Source organism: Aspergillus stella-maris (genome assembly GCF_047715825.1).
Source record: "Aspergillus stella-maris strain CBS 113639 unplaced genomic scaffold BDV14scaffold_22, whole genome shotgun sequence".
Lineage (NCBI taxonomy): Eukaryota > Fungi > Ascomycota > Eurotiomycetes > Eurotiales > Aspergillaceae > Aspergillus > Aspergillus stella-maris.
The window spans coordinates 19,277-40,578 of record NW_027396816.1 but is presented as its reverse complement, the minus strand read 5'-3'; the positions used below and the strand labels follow the sequence as shown (position 1 = coordinate 40,578).

The window sequence follows — 21,302 nt, the reverse complement described above, 5'->3', positions numbered from 1 at the left end:
CTGGAAGCTCACCGCCGCTATCCTCCTTTGGGATTAGTGCCAGCTCCCCTGTTTGTTGATGCCTGAGGAACTAGCGACTTCCTGAGTAACTTACCTACTATATTCTAAATTTGCCTTTGATCAGACACTCTATTTGATGATTATGACCATCATTGTATAAGATACAACATATGAGAGAGTACACCTCCACACAATTCAATAACTAATCTGTTCGCGCCCTCATAGACTGCTTGAACTTGAGTATAGAAAATGAATAACTTCATTGTCACACCTGCTCTGTGACTAAGGTGGCTCACATACTACCGCAGATAGGGGCAAGATTCATTAGATATCTGTCGCGAGTTTGGCACGGTTAGCCGCCACAACAATATCGTAAAGCGTCATCACCCCAGCCGCAGGGAGTACGTCGCCTGTTTTGCGTGCTGCAATGGCACTTCTGACAATGTCTGGACAGCCCTGTTGTTGTATGGCCCACCTGGCCCCGTCCAATTTAGAAGAAAATTCGCCTGTGACAATGAATCGCCAGCCTCTACAAGCGTTGAGAACGCTGTTGGCCGAGTTTGCTTCGTTTGCTTGGTGCCAATCGAGCGAATTCGCAATTGCTTCCAAAATCCAGCGTCGAGGGATAGCGCCGAAAACGTCGGTTGTATCAGGACCGTGCAGGGTACGGCCAAATTTACGTCCCATAGCAATATCGAGTAAGAACCAGTGGCTTGACTCGTTAGCGGGATCAAGGCTGATATGATCAGGCTGGTGAAGTCCTGTGTTCAAATTAAGCTCGAAACGAGGGTGACGGTTGGCCGAATACACAGCGCTTTGAGTATAGACCACAAACTCGAGTTTTGTAGCCAGGCAAAGAAAGGCAGCCTGGTTCAAGTGGCGTATGACTGCCTGCTTCTCAACAGTGTCAAGCTGATCCTTCACTATAGCCTGTACGTCAAGGTCGCTGAGGCCAGGCTCGTAGGCGTCATAACTCGCAGAACCAAATAGATATACTCCGACAAGCTGGTCTTTCAGGTAAGCCGTGAGTCGCTTGAACAGTTCCTCAAGGTAAACTTCCACCTCTTCTGGCAGGTTATTGTCCATTGCTGTCTCTATTTTGGTTTATCGTCGTTGCCAGACCTGAAAGTGGTTGTGGACCCACAACACTTCAAGGTTGCCAGGCCTTTTGAAGATGGCAGGGCAGGGCAATGTGGAGGTGTAGCGGTAATATGATATGTAATATACTCCGGCTGGCGGGTGTGAAGTTGAGAGGGTTACATTTGTTAAAAGCTCGTACTGGAATCTAACCTCAAGATACATGTGCGGGGTGAGCTATCACTCCTTACTAACCAAACTTGGATTATAAAGGTTCACGGGCACCGGCCCAAACAGCATGGTTTATTAGATTAAACGAGATAAGTATTCAATACTAGATTCATCAGTAACTTCATAAGCACCATTGATGTTTTGAACATTAAAAATAATTCCAATACAGCCTCAATCAAGACTTCAACGTCCAAATCTTACCCAGACAAACAACCCAAATTATTTTTTGATAATGACGCTCTTAGCCCGCTGAATACCACTGCACACACGAGTCCGTGTCCTCGAAACAAGCGACGAAAACCATTTACTCCTCCGCTCAGATCCCTCTTCATCGTTCTGGTTTGTCTGGCCTCCATCCGCATAGTAAGGCCCCGAGGCCCTCCACGCCATGTACTCTCCAGGCGACGATGCCCTACGCACTCGACGTACAGGACTCGGGGAGAAGCTGAACCGGTCAGATTTGACGGTACCAGCTTGGGAGAAAGGGGTCTTCTTGTGGTTCCGGTCCTCAAGCTCATTGCCGAACAGCCGAGCGTGACGATTACTTCTGGCTCCATTCCCATGGCCAGCTCCAGCCCCAGCTCTCGCCCCAGTCAGTCCCCCAACATTAGCTTGAGACGCAGACTCATCATCCATATCCACATCAACCCGTCGATAATAAACAGGGACCAGCTCCTGCTTCATCGGATTCCAAATCAACTTCTCTGCATGCCGAATATCCTCCTCGGGGCGACTCCTGGGTCTTCTCCCTCTGTCTCTCCCTGCGCCTCTGCCTCTGCCTAAGCCCTGAGACTTTCCACCCTCCTCGCTGACACCTCTCAGCTTAGAAACAAGTTTTCTTCTCAATCCCAAGACCTCATCAACACCCGCAACATCCCTCTTTTGCCTTCTGCGCACCGAAAGGAACCGTCTGTGCTGCCGCTGTTCAAGTTGCTCAGCGCGTAAGCGCTGAATCCGCTCCGCTTGGATCTCGCGCATGTTTTCCTGCAGGTGGGAAGGGAGCGAGGAGAGTGCTGCTTCGTCGAGGGGTGAGACGATCTCTCTTTCGGAGGTTGGTGTTGTGGTGTTTTCGACTTCTTTGGCTGTTCTTGGCTTTGACCTTCGATATGACGGCGTTTGCAGTGGTGATGGTACTGGAGATAAGCGGTAAGTCGGGAATGGAGAAAGGTTTTGTGTTTCGATGTGCAGGTTTGGCTTTTTGGAGGTACAGCGTTGTGGGATGGGTGTTGGGCTGTTGGGAAGACGACTCGGGGCGGCGGACTGCATTGTGGTTTCTTGTTGTTTGGTGTACGAGTCGTTCTGAGGGCGTTATTCGAATTGGAGAGATATGAGTGAGTTTAATTGTCTGGTATGTAGCTTGTAGAGAGCGGTCCTTGGGGTAACGCAGGAGACGAAACATGAGAGGACATCGGGGGACCCTATTGTTATGAAGGACTGAGATTGTGGAAAATGAGTGAGCGCGAGGGCGGACTGTAGCTAATTACAATGTACAATCCATATTTACAGTAGATTGGTGGCGTCTCCATAGCGATCTGGGTGAATGAGAACATTAGACCTCGGCCTCGGAGTAGTAGTCAAGTGCCGGGTTGGGAAGGTGAATTCATTAGGAAAGGCCAGTGCTATGAATATGTGCAACATGAATGAAACTTGGGTATTATCTATTACACAAGAGTAGGTGCCTGAGCAGTAAGACGAGGGGGAAATATACACTTGTTCCAATATTAAAAATGCTTCATCAATGTCCATGACTAAGTTCAAAACTCCCGGCTCTCACCAATATCGCAAATGTCGAAAACTCCAGTCTCGGGGTATTCGTGCTTTTTCAAAGCTTCCTTCAATTTCCTAGCAGGCTCGAGGACGTTTTCTTCAGTCAAAACCCAGGTACCCCAATGCATCCCAAGGGCCTTCTTGCACTGGGTATCACGGAAGATCTCAACGGCGTCGTGCGGGTCTGCGTGCATAGGACTCATGAACCAACGTGGTTGGTACGCGCCGATGGGGATCAATCCGAGATCGAAAGGGCCTCGGAATTCGCCTACTTGCTTGAAAGCAGGGCATGAAGGGTAGTCGTGTCCAGGACCATGGTCGTCAACATCGTCCGGAAGCGTTGGCACTGATCGATAGCCAGTGTCCCTACGAAGCGCTCCGATTAGTTGTTACACCGAGAACATGGATATAGTTAGGTTACTTACCCGGCGAAATATACCTTGCGACCCCCGGACTCAACGTACCACGAGGCCCAGAGAGTCTTACAACGGTCGAATGGCGTTCTGGCACTGAGATGCTGGCAAGGCAAGCAGCCAATTCGAGCAGTAATGTCCGCGGGTTTTGGGGTGTTATCGTCATTGGTCTTTTCTACCTGGGTAGTCGGCTGCGATGGCGAAAGCAGGACATCGCGCTCATCCCACCAGTCGAGCTCTGTCGCATTCGGAATCCCGGTCTTGTCAAACCATTCCTTGTTACCTAATGGGACGAAGAAATGAACGTTCGGGTGACGTTTCTGGATGTCTTGGACAGTCGGAAGAGACAAGTGGTCATAATGATTGTGGGAGATGACGACCGCATCTATGATGGGGATATCCTTGATCGCGCAAGGCGGCGGCGTATACCGCTTCGGCCCCAACCACGAGAAGGGAGAGCATCGATCCTCGAAAACCGGATCGAACAGCACTCGGAGACCGCTAGGAAATTCAACATAGTAGCAAGCGTGCCCTAACCATGTTGCGCGTAGCGTAGGGGTTTCTCGACTAGGTAGGAACTCTGGTTTCTGGACGGGAACGGTAGGAGGAGTAGTATCGGGGCGATTGGCTTTCCCGGATAGCATGCGCCTTGTAGCGGGTTAGATCTGATGTTTCTTGCAAAATACTAATGCAGCTGGGTATACTTACCATGCAAATTGTGTCTGCTTGTCGAAAGGTGAGGTGAACGAACTGGAGTCGATGTTGTTAGTAACAAGCGCAGCGTCGAGCCATCCGCAGGCGACCTACTCCCAAGGATTGTCAAAACCATTCTTCACATGATGGGCTTTCTTGCTGGCATCTTCCGGAGCCTGAGAAGCGGGAGAAGCAGAAAGAGTCAGCGCGTAGAGGATTGCTGCAGTAGATGAGCCCATGTTCATGTCTGCAGCAGTGAACTGCCGAGAAGGTGGTGCTCGTTTGAAATGAGAGCGAAAGCGGAACCAATGTCGCGCAAAGGGTGACATGCCGGGCAGTGCCAGGATAAGCTTGTAGTTATATAGTCAGCAGAGGGGTAAGGAGGTACTGTAGACTTTTTCTTTGATCAAGTCAGGCATCCGCGGTGTTGCGCCTCACAATCCATGGCCGCTTCTGGCTGAGACGAGCCACCGTTATTGCCGATAAACCCGAGCTGCAATCCCTCCGAATGCGTCTGACATCCAAATAGCGCATGCTGCGCCGGCGATTTCATTCCGTCCGCCGGGCAATCGTGGCTCCGTTTAATATCTTGCAGATTAATATAGTCTATATTCTTCATATCAGCTGAAGATGTGCCAGCTGTGGCTGTTGTAGGCTCATGTTAAATCCAGGCAGCCTTTCTATGTAGAAGATCGGCACGTGTTAGCGCCGTGACCGGACCGAAACCGGCTAGTCCAACTTGGGTTTCTCCAGCTCCGCGGCGACAGGATCCAAGCTCAAGAGGTCATTGACTGATGGTTCAGTGTCGATAATTGGCATGGACCAGACTGGACCTTCTCCTCAAACACTTCCCCCGGCTGGGGCTTCAATTTCCCAGCAACGAAATGAAGCCATCCAGGCCGCAGCGCAATCGGCCGAAGACGGAGGACTGCTGGCGCAACTCACGGGCAACCCTTTCTTCACCGCGGTAATCACTTGGATCCTTATTCTCTACGCAAAAACATCCTCAGACCATCATCTAATCAGTCTTATTCAATCTAGGGATTCGGTCTTGCGGGTCTCGGAGTCGGTGTGAGAGTTGCGCAACGCGGCCTTCGACGCGGTGCGGATTTGCTTCGAAGACGGATGCTTGTCGAGGTCGAAATTACGCACAAGGACGATTCATACCCGTGGTTTTTGAATTGGATGAAAACACACCAGCAACTGCAGTTAAACGAGAAACTCAATGCCAGCAGAACTGGCTTTGTGGACTCGCTGCTGAGGAAACTTACACCAGGCATCCGCCATCATTCGATAGAGACGACGACCCTAAAACATGCAAATGGAGCCATCAATACTGCTTTTACATTGGTCCCTGGACCCGGCCAACACGTGGTTAGATATAAGAACGCATTCATCTTTGTCAACCGAGTGCGCGAATCCAAATCGCTAGATCGCGAAACAAACAAACCATGGGAGACGATCACTTTAACCACACTCTACTCGCAACGTCATGTATTCGAACATATCTTCACCGAAGCCCATGCGTACGCCCTGCGAGAAATCGAAGGAAAGACCACGATTTGGCGTCCGGATGTCGCAGCGTGGGCAAAATTGGGAGAACCACGGCGGAAACGCGGTCTAAACTCGGTGATTTTGGACAAGGGCGTGAAGGAGCGGATAGTTGAGGACGTCAAAGACTTTCTGGCCAGTGACTCTTGGTATTACGACCGCGGGATCCCCTATCGTCGGGGTTACCTTTTATATGGCCCACCTGGAACTGGTAAAAGCTCCTTTATCCAGGCTCTTGCAGGAGCGTTGGATTATGACATTGCCATATTGAACCTGAGTGAGCGAGGTATGACCGATGATAGACTGAATCGGCTCTTGACTGTCGTACCGAAGCGGACGCTTGTCCTCCTCGAGGATGTTGACGCAGCCTTCTCGAACCGCCGCCAAACAGATGATGACGGCTATCGGGGTGCCAATGTGACCTTCTCCGGCTTGCTGAATGCTTTGGATGGTGTCGCGAGCGCTGAAGAACGAATCATCTTTCTCACAACAAACCATGTGGAGCGTCTTGATGAGGCTTTGGTGCGTCCGGGACGGGTGGACATGACAGTACGCATAGGCGAATTGACCCGCCACCAAGTCATCTCCCTCTGGGAGCGATTTTACGGGGAACTGGACACGACAGGATCTTATCAACAAGCCTTCCTCGCCCGGCTTGAGGAGCTAGGTGTTATTGAAGGCGAGAACGGCGAGAATGCCGACAAAGTGCGAAGCACAAGTGCTGCAGCGCTACAAGGCTTGTTTTTGTATAACAAGGAGAACCCAGAGGGGGCGATTGCGATGGCTGAAGGGCTCACCTACCGACTGCACGAATAGTGGAGGAACATTGTATATTATGTGACACGATAGACTTGAATAGACTGTACAGTAGGAAAGTTGGGACATGGCTGCATGCACACTGCTGCAAGCCCGTTAAGGCCGCTGCAAACCCGGAAGCGGCAGGCGCCCTGCAGAACCTGAAGACTCCAACTCGCTGGAACAATCCCTTTGCAACCTCCACTATACGAACAACTTTCGCTATACGAACCTTTTCTGTTTATAATTCTGCCCATCATCGAATAACAGCAGCTTCCTGTCCCCACACTCTGTCATTGGCAGAGCCAAGGCGACTGCAGAATGCACAGTGCGAGACTTGCCCAATCCGAACCCCCATCCACTCTACATAACACGCTGCCATATGGCTTGCGCTCTATTGTTTCATGGTTGGTGATCCTTCAGTCCATCAGCGCTTGGAGCCCAGCAAATCAGCAAGTGCAGTTTACCGTCCTGTAAGCGCCGCAGCTGCAGACAAGCCCGCCAGTGTGATTAGCACCGACAGCTCCCCAACCGACCATCGAGATGTCGCCGTTAAGCGCCCGCGTGGACTCTCAGGACAGCGCGCTGACCAAATGCTCGTTCTTCACACCTGCACGAGCCTCTCACCGTCCAGACCCTGATTCTCCACCACCACACCCTTTGTGACTATTCAGGAGCCAAGCCCTTACTGACGCTGGCCTTCGCCTTCCTCGGCCGGGGTCGGGCCTCCTGCGGCGCCATGGTGGTTGGTGACTCGGTATATAGCGATGCTAGTACTCTCCACTTCCCCAGTGGCCTGAAGATTCTGTGTTTTGCTCCGTCACCTCTGCCTCATTGATTGAGTCTCTATTGGGTGTTTTGGTTTGTGTCTATGTGCCGACGCGACTGCTGTGCATTTCTTCGGCTGCCAATTCTCAATTGACATCTCCGTGTCGGTGCAGCGAGCAGGTCTTGTTGTCTTCGTTCTCAGCAAGACTGAGATACAATATGACCAGCTCTTCTCAGTTTCAACTCTTCCCGCCCCCTGCTCCCCAGGGAACACCGAAGAATCCCTTCCGGAAAGGGCCCAGAAGACCTTCAATTGACACCCAGTCAACAGGCGCAACGGAAGATCTCAGGAGCAAGGCCACCGAGGCCAAGGCAGTTGTCTTCCAAGTCATGGAGCCATCCAGCATCAAGCCTCCACCGCAAGCACATGTCCCGCCTCTCCCGCCGCGCTCTTCTACACCCGAGCTACGACAAGCGCCGTCAGAGGAGTCGCTATACAGCTCCAGTCCACAGGTCGAGAGGAGGCCGGCAATGACGAATGAGGTCATTCCGTCGTCGAGCACAGGCAATGCAGATGGACAAGCTGGACTGAGGCCTGCAACTCCTCCAAACCCTTCCGCCTCGCCTGTTGTCCCGATTAAGTCGATCTTCCCTCAGTTCAACCCCAACGCAGCCCCAACTCAACATCAGTACCATGCTAGGGTAAACAGTTTTTCAAGACCGCGCCGCAGGCCTGAGGGACTTAGACTTGACATCACTCCGGCACCAGAGATCGATCGCGCGCTCGGACCACGAACGGTGCCTGCTGATGTCCATGATTTCGGCATGCTCTCGCCTGCTGAGATCCAGTACTCATCTTCCGAACAGCTTAGGGCTCTATGGGACGCTGCAAATGGACAAAGAGCCGATCACCTTACCCAAGCCTTCAGTATTCGAATGGAGCGGCAAGTTTCACTGCCCTTGTTATCCTGTCTGCGTAACTAACTGATATACCAGCCTCGATCCCGCAACTTTCATCTTCGGCGACCCCAATTCACCCTTCTACACTATGCAAACATACTCTACAAACGAAGTCTCGCTCATACGGGGAAACCCTTCTGTTCCTAACAGCAACATCCCCATCATGATGCTTCAGCTCGAAGACCGCCGTCGCCGCGAGCCACCAAACGACGGCCTAGTCTCGCACCTCTTCTCTCGGCTCGCTGCCATGCTCGCAATTGACCAAGCAGCTGAACTAGCGAGGCAGCACCAACTGTCTCCTCCTGATGCCATGGAAGTCGAAACCAATGCCTTAAAGCGTGCAGCGGCAATGGAATCCTACAAGCTTTCTTGGAACGTGACGAAACAAGTTTATGAGCTTCGCCATCCATCACTGAGCAAACAGTCTCAGAAGCAGATTTCAACTCAACAACCAACACCGGCCCTAGTCGGCGCAGAAGGAATCCCTCTATCGCCTCTCCAGCCTCAACACCAGACCAGCGGCGCCCTCCACATCAGCGTATCGAAACCGACAACCCAGGGCAACCAGACGGGAAACACAATCACGAAACCTCAAGCGCCCACAATCGTTGTAACAGCTCCTAAACCAAATAACTCAGGCGATGCCGCAGCAGCCGCCGCATTCGCTTCACCACGCACATCCACCCTCCCTCTCTCGGGCACAGACCCAGATTCAGACGCAACACTTGCCTCGCTCGACCTGCGCACAATGACGCTCTCTATCTCCGCATCCGCAATCAATGGCACTATCCCCTCACTATACGCAATCGACTCGGTCGTGGCCGCGATCCTGGCCGTCGCAGTCTCAGACCTCTCCACGAACCCAGTCCTCGCAGACATGATCATTTACGATCCGCTGAAAACACAAGCCCAAGTGCAGCAGGTCCTGACGCAACCGCAACAAGCCCATCTAAACACGAATACAGCAAGGCCAAAAATCTACGCAACCCTCGCAGAGCGCGAAAGCGCCATCCACGACGATGACAGCGAAATCCAACCCGACCCACCAACATTTACCCTTCCCTCCCAAACAACCCAGCAACCTACCGTCCTGAAGACACGCAAATGGCCCTCCTTCCTAACCCTCGACCCCCTCCGCTCAAGAATCAGCTACGCAATCCACAAATCCCGTAGACAACGAGCCCAGGGGAAATCGAGCCCAAATTCAAACTTCACGTCGCCTGCTACGCCGGGCGTCGAGGAGATTGATCTTGAGAAGTACGGGATCAGAACCGGCGCACAGCAAACTGCGCAGAAGCAAAAAACGAAAGAGGATATGCCTGGCATTGCGCGCGGGATCGTGAAACTTATCACTTGGGCTTTCAAATTGGCGTTTTGGGCTCTGGGGGTCGCATTCAAGCTTTTGGGATGGGTTATTGCGGTGTTGTTTCGGTGTGTTACGGAGAAGAAGTTGGAGTAAATGATGAGACTCGATTGTTGTTGGGGTCGAGTCCTTCTCTCTTTTGCGTTTTTGGACTTGTGATACCTTTTATGCTTGTTTGATCTTTGATATGCTGTACTGCACTTTTACTCTCTCTCTTTGCGTTTTGTCCGACTGCATTATATATGTGCATGTATTTAGTTTGGTGTTGAATATATATGGGCAAGATAGGCAGGGCCGGGACGATACACGGATTAATGGTATTATGCTAGATATGATAAATATGAATGAAATGTCCTTCTATGGTTTAGTACATATAAAGGTCTGAGATTCGATGTCCTGTGCGCTGGTTTAGGTTTCATCTATGTAACTATAGGCATTCCCGTGCCTTGGCAAGATTGTATATAAGTAGGTAGGTGGTTCCCCCCCTTCGCGAGTCCAATAAACCATTTCAAGGAAATACAATCTATCATTGAGATAGAAGCCCTTGATGAAAGTTTTCCATTCAGAAATCCTACGAAGAGATTAACTGATATTGCTCGAGTAGCTGGAACTACAGACGAGAGACTGTTCTAGCCAATGTACCAAAGCGAGGGTTTCCGAGACGGAGAATACCGTACCTTACCTTATCAGTTCAGGAGTTGTTGACAGGGGAACGCGAAAGGGCTTCAGGCAGGCCTTGATTGGAACGCGGCGCGGGTGATTTTTCCGGTAGGAGATATATGTACCAAGGAAGGAGGCAAGGGGGGACTATATAGTGGAGAAGATAAGAAGGGATGCGGAAAGGGATGCCGAAGTAAATGGAACTTGGATAAGCCTTGGTTGTGGTATGCTGGACTGCGCTATGCTATACTATGCTATTATTTCGCGCGAGAAGATAAAAATACATTTTTTCGAACCCCAGGTTGAAATTGCAAGTCGTACATAGGAAGGAAAAGGTCATGATCATGATTAGAAGTAGTAGAAGAATGTACTCAGACAGATAAGGATCATGACTCGTTCGTTCACATATTGACGAAGAATAGATACCGCAGACGGATCTGAGCAACGTCGTATACGATGTACTCGTTGTACTGCAGGTATCCTCCTCCAGCGCGGACATCATGAGTCGTTGTTCCATGCGACATATCAGGGACCTGGATGCCTTGCAGATCCGGATGGATACAAGCGGCATCCTTCCAGCCAGCGGGGATAGTCCCTCCCTTTCCGAGCGTGGAAATCTTGCCTACCTTCTTTGCGTTCTCTCCGGCGTTGTAGTCGGAGCCGTAGAGCTCGTAGATGGGATCACCCAATTCGACATCACCGAGGAGGAGCAGACCTTTGCGACCACTGTTGTAGCTGCAGCAGTAGTTGGCGGATTTGCTGGACATGTCGGCGAAGTAGACACCCTTTCCAAACATGTATCCGGAGACAGGAGCTTCGGGGGGTGCGATGCGGAGACCTTGGCTGAGGATACCACCGTAATTGGTACTGCGAGAGCCGTGCCAGAGTAAGCGGCGACAGCTATTCTGCATGCTAGAATATGACGATGAATTGAACCGGTCATGCTCGCCTTGTCTTTCGATTCGGAAGATGTCGATAACCTGGGCGAGTCAGTCGGTGTAAGGACGTGATAGACTAGAAAACTGACCTTGTAGTTCACACCGTGCGTCTGTCCACGGGATTGCTTGAGGTAGTTCTCAAGCTCAGAGAATTCGGTAGAAGTATGGTCCACTGCTCAAATTAGCTAGATGCGCTGTATCATGCAATTTTCGATACTCACATGGTGTCATTTCCTGCATCCCGAGACCTGCATACTGGCTGTCAATAGGGTTAACATCCTCGATCTTGGTTGCATCTTTCAGAATACTGTTGGTGATCTCCATATCGGTCAGAGCTTCCAGCAGCTCAATTTCCCTCTTAATGATTTGCTGATTATCCAGGACAGGTGGTCGATTGCGGCCGAAGATGTGAGGAATTGTGGTAAAGTAGCGGTTGCTTAACGCTTCCATTGCGGGGCGCTGTTGCATCGAATACTTCGATGTTGCTAAGCTTGGTGTGGCCAAGAGCTCGGTCAATTCCTTCAGGGTCTCGAAGCCCGTTGTTAGGGTCCTCTTGCTCAACTTTCCGAGCGGCAATTTCTTTGCATCGTAAGACATATTGGCCATTGTCTCGAGGAAGTAATTCTGGTTGAAAATGAAGCTGATCAGGTTCTGAATTTGACCGGGCAATTTACTTTCAGGCACGTTGGACGGGCCTTTGATAATCTTCGTGTCAACATCCTCGCCTTCGCCGTCGCTCTCCTCGTAATTGCGCTCAATGAACGTATACTTGTTGTTCTTGGGTGTGTTGAGTCGGTCTTTCCATGCAAGACCAGATTTGTCCTTGAACTTTTTTTCAAAGCATGCTTTGGCATTGTCGAGGGTGCCATTGCCAAGATGCGCTGATTGCCCATTTTCACCGACTCTGCCCCAGCGAGACCAGGTCTGATACTTGGAACCGTCTTTGGAAACCAGTAATTGGAGGCAATAGAATTTGTTGTTGTTCGCGGCTGCCACAGTCTGGTTCAGCGTAGCATCCCAGATCAGACCGGAGTCGTCGATGTAGACCGAAGGAGCTTCTCATATCAGCCATGATTTAAAGGAAGCAAATATGGTGAATTACCTTGCCATCCGGCTCCGTTCGAGTAGTAAGATTCATCCACCGTCACCTTGATCTTGGCCGCCTTGTCCGCGGTAATCGTTTGCGCATCTTCGACAACTTCTTGCTTGGGCTTCTTGTTTGCATCATCTCCATCAGCCTCATCGACAGCTTTGGCTCCCCGCTTCTTCTCCGTCTTCTCTGTTTTGACGGGAGCACTATCCGACTGGCTGCCTTTCTGGGACCTCAACTGATATGTTTTCTCCGCGATTGGCTTCTTTGCCTTGTCTGACGCAAGCAGCCAATCAAGTGATACCACTTCACAGCTCTTCAAGCCACAAGCTTGTTGGTCTGAGAAGCTAGTGAGTAGAGGCATATGACGTAGATGCAAGACTACTCACATTTGGTGCTGTTCTTCTCGACCTCTTTTTGAGTGGCGATGAGATGTGTACAGTCTGAAGTGACGGAGGAAACAAAGGTAGCACCATGAGTTTCTACAATTGATTTCAAGTCGGCTATAGAATGAAACCGACCGTGTGTCAGCGTGGGGACATATGTGTACGGAGAAGGACTCCGAAGCCACAAGGTGGGGATCGACCTTGTTTGTAGCCTGGAAATGTGCCGCTCACGGCAATGACGAGCTTCTTGAATGATCTCGGAGGCATGATGATGATACAGCCGATGCAATTGAGGTGTCAATGGATAGAAGAAAGGGAAACGGTGGTTCAGGAGAAAGGCGAAACCAATACGAGAACCGCTAAGAGAGAGGCTGAGAGCGCTAAGATGACTGACTCGCTGACGCCCCAAACCGAAATAGGCGAGAAAACAACAAAGGCTGGCTTTGAGAAAAGGAAGACGTTAAGATTGATCACAATGAGGAAAGCTATAACAGAGCTTGGGAAGTGAAGCTTTAAAGGTGACAGAAGTACAGTCCTGCTGGTGGCATTGAACTATGAATCGTCGCCTGATCGGCCATGGTCCTCCAGGCTCCCGCGCGCCTGCCTCTTTCTGCCTCTTTCTGCCTGCTCTGCCTGCCAGGCATACTCAGGCTGCAGTACCATTCTTCAAGCCAGAGTTTCAGTCTCTGCAAGCTTGCAAAGTCAACTGAGTTCTTCAGCCAAGTCTCGACTCTCGACCTACTTTTTCTCTGAGCCGCACCCCACTTTCGTCTCGCTCGAAGCTTCTGTTGTGTGAACGACAAATAATCCGGCCGCGGTCGAAGGCCATTCAAATCGAGAGGTACTTCTGCTACTCTACTGTACGTCAATAAAGCTACATGCTACTTGCATCTGATTGAATCTCGCGTCACGTCGAGTTGATAGTCATCAATCAATCTCGGACTGGACCGGTCGCGCCTCGGATATTGGCCCGTCTTCTAGAAGTTCTAGTGAGCAATCGCAATCAAACGGTCCCTGAATCTGACCCCGATGACCTCAACGGTGGGCCACTCTAGGAACAGGCTGAAACTGTCCACTCGGAGCGAACCGTTTGAAAAAGGATTCGTTTAGTCTTACGCTTAGGATCTGGGAACTGGAGGAAAATACCAGGTCCAGATTCCAGCCAGACGGGACAGCCGGACAACCGGTTTAATTGACTGACATCATGCTTCGATCAACGGGAGCTGGGATTCCTGGAAAAAACTCGGAGATTAACCAGGTACCTCTTTGTTCTCTGTTGGTTTCCTTTGTTTGGTGTTTGCAGGAGTTGGGATTGTGAAAGGAACAGAGCTCAGGCCGTCGGCAGTTGGCGATTGTCGAACCACGGAGCTTCTCCGGAACAATGGAAGTATGGGAAGTATGAGCTGCAGCTGTTTCCCATCGACCGTTCAACCGTTCGACGACACAACACCAAGTTTCAGAATCAGGAAATGAACCTCTAGCGGAACGGCTCGGCCCCACGCCTGACCATGGAAAATGCAAACGGCCTCACCTGTTTGTCCACAGGTCTCTGCCGCAGAGCAACAAAAACAAAGTCAGAAGACACAAGTCGAGGGATCACCGAACGATGGCAGAGTGCATCATGCATAAGCGCCGAGTGGTTGCCTCTCTATGACCCATCACAGCGCCTGCAAGTCCAATCCTATCCGGTGATCAAGACCTGTGATAGCTGGCATAACCCGCAAGATCCGGCAAACCAGGGCGAGGGCAACGTAGGAGTACGACAGTAGGAGACTGATAATTGAGCCAAACAGACCCAATCGAAAGGGACAAGGCGATGTAATTGGGATCCCCGGGCGCGGTCGAGGGCCAACGAATGGATGGAGAAAGTCCGACGCAAGGACGAGTGCTGCAGGCCAGACGCTGTCAGACAAGAACAGGAAGTGTATGGAGTAGGAGACAATAATATGGACACTTGAATTGGGGGCATTATATTAGTTTGAAACATCCAGAGGGGTGGGATTCCAGATGGCACTAGGCCCAATTGTGAAGCTGTTGATTTTCGCATTTCCAACGTCTCCCCTTTTAGTATCCGCCCTCCCAGCTTAGACTCTTAGCTCTCCCTCTCTCTTCTGACCTTTCTCTCTTTCTTCCCTGGACGATGCTGTCTCGCGCACTGTGACCCTCTGGTAGGATCGTGACGTTGCCTGTTCATGGATTGAACTGAATTCATTTGCGCCGGTTTCCTACTCTCGTTCACTCTCCTTGCCCGGTAGCTTAAGCTGGTCCCAATTTTCTACGCTCGTTACAACACCGCGACTGCGATCTCCACCACAAAACATCCACAACCTCCTTGACAGCGAGTCTCGTCTCTCCCTTTGCTTTCCTATTGTCATATTTGCATATCTGAACTCAGCGATACCCATTCTGCATTTTCTTTTTTGTCCTCAAATGTTCAGCGCGCACTGTTATTCAACCGGTCGTGGCAATGGTCACGGGAAATGGAGCTCTTCGATACCCGCCTCAGGGTCCGATGGGCGGCCATGATCTCGCAGGTCGTCGCAGAATCCCTAATCCTCCTCGTCTTGATCCTCTGAGATCAAATCCTCCTTATCCTCGCCCTTCGACTGCAGACGGTCTCCGTCCCCCTCGTTCTTCTTCCCGCCCTCGCGCTCCTCAACCTCAACCTTACCCTCCGCAAGCTCCCCGTTCACCCAGAAAATACCCTGGATATCCCCTTCCTCCTCGAGTCGATTCAACCTCCCGCCCTGTCTCGCCTGCTCCTAGACCACGCCCTGACGATGGTTTTCACCGGCCGACATACCATAAACGACCGATTACTCCGCACGACAGGCGGCCTCCGCCAGATGCAGACTTTGACCGTTATCCCCGTCAGACACCACCCTCGAAACATTCAGACATCCCGCTTTCCATATCTACGGCACGACTAGAAAAGAAGCGCTCGAAACCTCGTCTCGCACAACCTCCTCCCACCTCTCACGGACTCGCCATTCCCCCGCGCAGCCCTTACAGCAGTCGACCACCCAACCCATACGGCGACGAAGTCCGTTCGAGTGTTAATTCTGCCAAAACTTCACGCTCCAGCATTGAACATGCCAGTGGAACTGAGCGGAGCAGTGTACTCACCAAGAGCAGCTCCATCACCGACTTGTCTCCTGATACTCCTGACGGGTACGACAAGGACGATGGGATGAGTGTTGAGGATGCCATCTCCATGTACTTGGACGGGTTTAGCGATGTGACAGAGGAACCAGGATCACCGGACTTGGTAGACGACGCCAAAGTGAAACCATTGAGCCCGCTTCCTCGTGCAGAGCTTGCCCTGGACGACCTACCCGAACCTTCATCCGAATTACATTCTATCGAACTACCTCCTCCACCTCGTATCTCACAACTTAGCACCCCTGAAGAGCCGTACTCGAACAAGCCATACTTTGACACTACACATACAGAGGAAAATCCGTTAGACCCCCCTAATGGACCTCTAGCCACACTTTTGGAGCAAACATCGCCAAACCCAGATCTGGACCCACAAGGCCAGAATGAATTGGAAAGACAGTTTTTGGGAGAGACAAACGCGAGTGAAGACTCGGTCGATGAACCTGCTGAGCCTACAGTTGAACCTCCAGTCGCTCAATCCCCTCCGCGCGAAAGCAAGGTTATGCTGCCCGGTATTGTACCGCCGCCATTGTCGACTCCGACCGAGACGAGAGATTGTTATGGGTTCCGAAAAGCAACTTCATATGTCACGATACAGCAGTACGAAGTCTGGAACGCGTCCTACTCCGGGTTTGCCGCAAACCGGAAAGCAAAATGGGCTGAATTGCTTCGCGAGAACGGGCTTCCCGCCAACAATCCAACCAAATTCCCACAGAAATCAGATAAAGTCAAGCGCTTTGTACGCAAAGGCATTCCGGCTGAATATCGGGGTGCAGCATGGTTCTGGTACGCTGGAGGCTATGAGCACCTCAACCGCAATCCCGGCCTGTATGATCAGCTCGTGCGACAAGCCATGCAATCCCCCGGGAACGACGACAAGGAACACATCGAGCGCGATTTGCATCGAACCTTCCCTGACAATATTCACTTCAAGCCGGAACAGACCGGTCATTTTGAAAGTGGCAGCGCGGGGCAATCAGTGGTGGTTGAAACTGAGATGATTCGGTCGCTGCGCAGGGTCCTGTATGCATTTGCTATTCACAATCCCCAAATTGGCTACACACAGTCACTCAATTTCATCACTGGGCTGTTTTTGCTTTTTCTACCCGAGGAGAAGGCTTTCTGGATGCTGCATATCGTCACGTCTGTTTTGCTTCCAAGCACCCACGAAATAAGTCTTGAGGGTGCCAATATAGACCTTTGGATTCTCATGGTTCTGTTGAAAGAGACCTCGCCCAACGTTTACAACAAGATCGCAGATCAGGGCACTAAGAAGAATGCGCCGCTCTCAGTCAATTCGCGACTTCCCGACATTACCCTCGGCTTGACGAACTGGCTCATGTCTATTTTCATTGGCACACTGCCCCTCGAAACGGCGTTGCGTGTCTGGGATGCATTCTTCTACGAAGGGTCTAAAACATTTTTCCGGATCTCCATGGCGGTTTTCAAAGCCTGTGAAAAGGATATAATGGCAGTATCCGACCCAATGGAAGTCTTCCAAGTGGTGCAGACAGTGCCAAAGAAACTGCTGGATGCCAACGCTCTGCTTGATGCAAGCTTTGTCCGGCGAAACCGCGTTGGGCAGGGTCGCATTGACGAATTAAGAGCAGCTCGACGGGCGGCCGTTCGCCAGGATCAGCTCCGGCGATCACAGGCCATGAATTTGGGCCAGCTACACGCAGCGACCGATCAGTGGCCCACGAGATCTCGGACTCCGATTCCGGGACTCGAGCGCACCTTTGCTGATTCGTGGCGGTCGGTGCGGCACCATGCATTCCATCGATGAATGTGATTGACCACTTTAACGACCTTTATTATCTAATTTATGCTGCAACTTGGGGGGGGGGGGGCGCAATTTTGAGGAATCTTGAAACACTGGAATAAGTACTGGGACATGATACGACTGTAGATATTATTCAGTGGGAGAAATCAGGCGTTTAACTTTTGCGCTATTGTACATAGACTCTTGAAGCAGAGCCAAGTTGACCCAATGAACACGAGTTTGTCGAACTTGGTAGGGCTGAGTGGAGTTGGTTTCCCTGGATCAAGCTCTCTCTGCGCATCACCATGACGACTGCTGCCTGTTGATCGAGATCCGTGAAAGAACCTTTGATTGAGTAGATCTGCCCCTGTTCATTAACCTCATCCCTTCCCCTCCCGCTGCCCCTTCCTAGGAACACAGTCCAGCAACCATGAGCGGACAGGCAGCCAGCTACTACAACCCCGAGCAGAGCTTCCAGCAGCCTGGCTATGCCAACGACAGCAATGGCTACAATGGGTACAACCAGAATCCGCCAAATCCTGGCTATAATGCCAATCAGCCGGGCTACAACCCAGGCTACCAGTACAACGGCAACAACCCACCTCCCGAGCCAAAGCCACCACAGGACCCCCCCACCTACAACGAGGCAGTTTATGGCTTCGACGACGCCTTCAAGGTCGATCGACCCAAGTACAACGATCTGTGGGCTGGCCTCTTGGTATCTCTTCCTCCCCGCTAGATCGAGATCGCGCACTAACCGCTCGACTAATCTAGTTGATCGCCGTCTTCCTCGGCTATGTCGCCGTCTCCGGCGTCGCCATCTATCGCTACTCGAAATACAAAGGCTTCAACGGTACCGGAATCTACGACTCGGATAATAGTTTCTCGCTCGACACCGACACCCTCGTGCTATTCATATTCGTCCTCTGCGTCGCCCTCGCGTTCTCCTGGGGCTACTTCCTAGCAGCGCGTCACTTTCCCAAATTCTTCATCTGGGCCACCGGCATCCTGAACATCGTCTTTGCTCTCGCGACAGGAATCTACTATATCGCGCGCAAACAATATGGCGGGGGTATTGTCTTCCTTATCTTCGGCGTATTCGCCATCATCTGCTTTATATCGTGGATACCGCGCATCCCATTCACGGCATTCATGCTCACGACGTCGATGGATGTCTCGCGGAAGTACGGGCACATGTTCATTGTTAGTGCGATCGGTGGCATAGTCTCCGTTGCCTTTGCGGCCTGGTTCTCGGTTACATTGGTTTCTATATACGTTGCATTTGAACCCGCCAGCACGAGCGATCCAACGAGTAACCCTTCCTGCCCCAACGGGTCAGACGGGTGCAGTCGCGCCCGCGTAATCGGGTTACTCGTCTACGTCACATTCGCAATGTACTGGTTCAGCGAGTGGATCAAGAATACCACACACACGACAATCGCAGGCGTGTACGGATCATGGTACTTCTTCGCGAACTCGTCGCGCGGGCTCCCCGCCCACGCAACGCGCAGCGCATTCAAGCGCGCAACAACCTACTCCTTCGGAAGTATATCCTTTGGCAGTCTCATCATCGCAATAATCAACTGCCTGCGACAGGCGTGCTCAATCGCACAGCGCCACGAAGCAGCAGAGGGTAACCTGTTAGGGAGCATCGCCTTCTGGGTCCTGGGCTGCTTCATCTCCCTCCTCGATTGGCTCGTGACATTCTTCAACCGCTACGCCTTCTGCCACATCGCGCTATACGGGAAACCCTACATCGCATCGGCAAAGGATACATGGACAATGATGAAAGACCGTGGCGTCGACGCCCTCGTAGCCGACTGCCTGATCGGGCCCGTGATAACAATGGGGTCCGTCTTCGTCTCGTATGTCTGCGCTTTACTCGCGTATCTCTATCTCCAATTCACGAACCCGGCTTATAATAGCGGCGGCGACTTCACGGCTGTTATTATGGCGTTTGCGTTTGTGATGGGGTTGCAGATTTGCCAGATTCTCATGACGCCTGTGAGTTCGGGCGTTGAGACGATTTTTGCGGCTATGGCGTGGGATCCGCAGGTTATGATTAATGAGCATCCGGAGCTGTGGGGGCGGTTGGTGCAGCTTTATCCGAGGGTGCAGACGGCTGTTCATGCTTGATTTGATATGAGAAGTCCTTGGATGAGTCCTTCTGGTAATGGAGTGGTGGTTGGGTCAAATTGATACTTATCAATAGTTTCATTGAACACTGTATGGTCTGCAGCAGTGTGGTTCAGATCCAAAGTAAAAATACAACTTGATTAATCATCAATAACATTCTTTGGCATAACAAACATAGTGAACCGGGAAATCGCAGCAAGTATCCTCCAGCCTAGATTACCTCCAGTGCCTATGTATGCAGTCATAACTTGATCCAATGTCTGTATATCTAGACCAAAACCCCCGCCCCAAGAACACCAAGCACACCAACAACCACAGCCCTTGACACATAAACGCTGTTCACCATCGCCCCGCCCTCAAAGACATCGGCAGCGTCAGTAGCACTTGGCTCCTCAGACCCAGGTTCTTCATGGTTGGTTCCATGCTCATTAGATGTGCCGTCCACGCCTGTGGGAACAGGCTCCGAGACAATAACGCTTGAGCTGGAGAGACGAACAGAGGAAGAGGACTTCGCGTAGCCGTCTTTCTCTGTGCTTGTTGGTGTGGGGAGAGCAGCAGTAGATGACAAGATCGCAACGGCGATTTCTGTGCCGTGCACGGGGTGGGGTTCGATTGATGTAGTTGTAGGCTCAGACTCAGACTCAGGGTCCTCTGTAGAATCAGAGGTAGGTGTAGGAGCAGAGGGGGAGTCGACGTCCGCATCGGCTGTCTTCTCGCTCTCGCAGGCGCATACTGTTTCCGTTACGGTGAGAGTAAATGTTTTTAGATCCGTGTCGATGTTTGTGATGCGATCTTCTTCGTCTCTATCTGTGTCTTTGGCTGCTGCGTCGTCTGACTCTTCAGATGAACTGGGGTCGTTTTCTGGGATGAGGAGGCGGGTTTCATTAGGGTCGATTGAGCGCTCTGTGATCTGCTTACGGCTGTCTCTGTCACTGTCACTGGTATTAGCTTTACCCAGCCGGACCATCGGTGTGCTTCCGCGGCGAGGTGAAGCGGGGACAGCGGTGTCGTCGCAGAGGTAGCGTGCTATGCCTTCTTTTGCTGTACAGATGGTTATGTTAGTTCTCATTGTATATTGGAAAGTCCGAAGAGCTGGGGAAACATACGGACACCATTCTCCGCACACAGATCCTCGACTTCAGGCTCGAGCTGGAGTCTAGCAGACGAAGCAATCGTTGAAGTTGGAGGCGAAGGAATAGGCAAGCCATTCTCGTCTCGAAGCGTCCTGGCCTGAGCTTGAGCTTCGCAGAAGCAGTCGAGTTTATAGCTGGAGGCGCAGGAAGGGAAAGATGTTGTTTTCATAACAGCGGACTGAGCAGCACAATCAGTTAGCTGCGGTCATGCTTCGGGGGATAAGAAGGAGTGGAAATAGCACGCACAACACATTTCAAGTATCCCAGCTGAGCTTCTGAGTCTGTCTTTTGAGCAGCGGATGGGGAGTGGCAGGTCGCGAGGGTGCCGAGGAGAGTGAGGGTTTTGAGGTGCGTTGTGAGATGCATGGCTGTGGTTGTTGATGTCTCTGGTGTTTTTGGCGTATAGTTGATGATTTAAGT

At 51.5% G+C, this 21,302-nt stretch overlaps 8 protein-coding genes across 8 annotated transcripts; 3 read left to right on the top strand and 5 right to left on the bottom strand.

The window, feature by feature from the left end:
* Positions 1 to 181: 181 nt before the first annotated feature.
* BDV14DRAFT_171769 (uncharacterized protein) lies at positions 182 to 1,262 on the bottom strand. Its single transcript, XM_073768477.1, has one exon. The coding sequence runs from the start codon at positions 1,084 to 1,086 to the stop codon at positions 325 to 327; it is 762 nt and encodes a 253-aa protein (XP_073628871.1). The 5' UTR covers positions 1,087 to 1,262; the 3' UTR covers positions 182 to 324.
* Positions 1,263 to 1,478: 216 nt separating this feature from the next.
* Positions 1,479 to 2,849, bottom strand: BDV14DRAFT_171768 (uncharacterized protein). The gene has a single exon (XM_073768476.1). The coding sequence runs from the start codon at positions 2,572 to 2,574 to the stop codon at positions 1,528 to 1,530; it is 1,047 nt and encodes a 348-aa protein (XP_073628870.1). The 5' UTR covers positions 2,575 to 2,849; the 3' UTR covers positions 1,479 to 1,527.
* Positions 2,850 to 2,861: 12 nt separating this feature from the next.
* Positions 2,862 to 4,611, bottom strand: BDV14DRAFT_171766 (putative Zn-dependent hydrolase/oxidoreductase family protein). The gene is made up of 4 exons (XM_073768475.1): positions 4,296 to 4,611; positions 4,197 to 4,238; positions 3,501 to 4,136; positions 2,862 to 3,441 (listed from the first exon to the last, which is right to left on the bottom strand). The coding sequence occupies exons 1-4, from the start codon at positions 4,508 to 4,510 to the stop codon at positions 3,063 to 3,065; spliced, it is 1,272 nt and encodes a 423-aa protein (XP_073628869.1). The 5' UTR covers positions 4,511 to 4,611; the 3' UTR covers positions 2,862 to 3,062.
* Positions 4,612 to 4,939: 328 nt separating this feature from the next.
* Positions 4,940 to 6,760, top strand: BDV14DRAFT_171765 (bifunctional AAA family ATPase chaperone/translocase BCS1). The gene is made up of 2 exons (XM_073768474.1): positions 4,940 to 5,148; positions 5,223 to 6,760. The coding sequence occupies exons 1-2, from the start codon at positions 4,999 to 5,001 to the stop codon at positions 6,546 to 6,548; spliced, it is 1,476 nt and encodes a 491-aa protein (XP_073628868.1). The 5' UTR covers positions 4,940 to 4,998; the 3' UTR covers positions 6,549 to 6,760.
* A 437-nt stretch (positions 6,761 to 7,197) lies between these two features.
* BDV14DRAFT_171763 (uncharacterized protein) lies at positions 7,198 to 9,973 on the top strand. The gene is made up of 2 exons (XM_073768473.1): positions 7,198 to 8,239; positions 8,292 to 9,973. Exons 1-2 carry the CDS (start codon positions 7,515 to 7,517, stop codon positions 9,712 to 9,714), a joined length of 2,148 nt encoding a protein of 715 aa, XP_073628867.1. The 5' UTR covers positions 7,198 to 7,514; the 3' UTR covers positions 9,715 to 9,973.
* Positions 9,974 to 10,266: 293 nt separating this feature from the next.
* On the bottom strand, positions 10,267 to 13,193 carry BDV14DRAFT_171762 (putative poly(ADP)-ribose polymerase PARP). Its single transcript, XM_073768472.1, has 6 exons — positions 12,893 to 13,193; positions 12,696 to 12,809; positions 12,319 to 12,645; positions 11,438 to 12,271; positions 11,306 to 11,388; positions 10,267 to 11,258 (listed from the first exon to the last, which is right to left on the bottom strand). Exons 1-6 carry the CDS (start codon positions 12,957 to 12,959, stop codon positions 10,680 to 10,682), a joined length of 2,004 nt encoding a protein of 667 aa, XP_073628866.1. The 5' UTR covers positions 12,960 to 13,193; the 3' UTR covers positions 10,267 to 10,679.
* Positions 13,194 to 15,159: 1,966 nt separating this feature from the next.
* Positions 15,160 to 19,749, top strand: BDV14DRAFT_189222 (plasma-membrane choline transporter-domain-containing protein; the record flags this gene model as incomplete). The annotated part of the gene is made up of 3 exons (XM_073771167.1): positions 15,160 to 17,610; positions 18,056 to 18,331; positions 18,388 to 19,749. 3 exons carry the CDS (start codon positions 15,160 to 15,162, stop codon positions 19,747 to 19,749), a joined length of 4,089 nt encoding a protein of 1,362 aa, XP_073628865.1.
* A 268-nt stretch (positions 19,750 to 20,017) lies between these two features.
* Positions 20,018 to 21,248, bottom strand: BDV14DRAFT_199355 (extracellular serine rich protein; the record flags this gene model as incomplete). Its single annotated transcript, XM_073773232.1, has 3 exons — positions 20,018 to 20,790; positions 20,856 to 21,060; positions 21,129 to 21,248. 3 exons carry the CDS (start codon positions 21,246 to 21,248, stop codon positions 20,018 to 20,020), a joined length of 1,098 nt encoding a protein of 365 aa, XP_073628864.1.
* Positions 21,249 to 21,302: the final 54 nt, after the last annotated feature.

What these genes read in the sequence shown, in the direction of transcription:
- BDV14DRAFT_171769 (XM_073768477.1), bottom strand. Translation starts at nt 1,086, where the DNA reads ATGGACAATAACCTGCCAGAAGAGGTGGAAGTTTACCTTGAGGAACTG.
- BDV14DRAFT_171765 (XM_073768474.1), top strand. Translation starts at nt 4,999, where the DNA reads ATGGACCAGACTGGACCTTCTCCTCAAACACTTCCCCCGGCTGGGGCT. An exon ending in GCAACCCTTTCTTCACCGCG is followed by an intron (nt 5,149 to 5,222) that starts GTAATCACTTGG and finishes TATTCAATCTAG; the next exon opens with GGATTCGGTCTTGCGGGTCT.
- BDV14DRAFT_171762 (XM_073768472.1), bottom strand. Translation starts at nt 12,959, where the DNA reads ATGCCTCCGAGATCATTCAAGAAGCTCGTCATTGCCGTGAGCGGCACA. An exon ending in CGAGAAGAACAGCACCAAAT is followed by an intron (nt 12,646 to 12,695) that starts GTGAGTAGTCTT and finishes CTAGCTTCTCAG; the next exon opens with ACCAACAAGCTTGTGGCTTG. An exon ending in GAACGGAGCCGGATGGCAAG is followed by an intron (nt 12,272 to 12,318) that starts GTAATTCACCAT and finishes TGATATGAGAAG; the next exon opens with CTCCTTCGGTCTACATCGAC.
- BDV14DRAFT_171766 (XM_073768475.1), bottom strand. Translation starts at nt 4,510, where the DNA reads ATGTCACCCTTTGCGCGACATTGGTTCCGCTTTCGCTCTCATTTCAAA. An exon ending in GGTTTTGACAATCCTTGGGA is followed by an intron (nt 4,239 to 4,295) that starts GTAGGTCGCCTG and finishes CATCGACTCCAG; the next exon opens with TTCGTTCACCTCACCTTTCG. An exon ending in AAGCAGACACAATTTGCATG is followed by an intron (nt 4,137 to 4,196) that starts GTAAGTATACCC and finishes ACCCGCTACAAG; the next exon opens with GCGCATGCTATCCGGGAAAG.
- BDV14DRAFT_171763 (XM_073768473.1), top strand. Translation starts at nt 7,515, where the DNA reads ATGACCAGCTCTTCTCAGTTTCAACTCTTCCCGCCCCCTGCTCCCCAG. An exon ending in TTCAGTATTCGAATGGAGCG is followed by an intron (nt 8,240 to 8,291) that starts GCAAGTTTCACT and finishes CTGATATACCAG; the next exon opens with CCTCGATCCCGCAACTTTCA.
- BDV14DRAFT_171768 (XM_073768476.1), bottom strand. Translation starts at nt 2,574, where the DNA reads ATGCAGTCCGCCGCCCCGAGTCGTCTTCCCAACAGCCCAACACCCATC.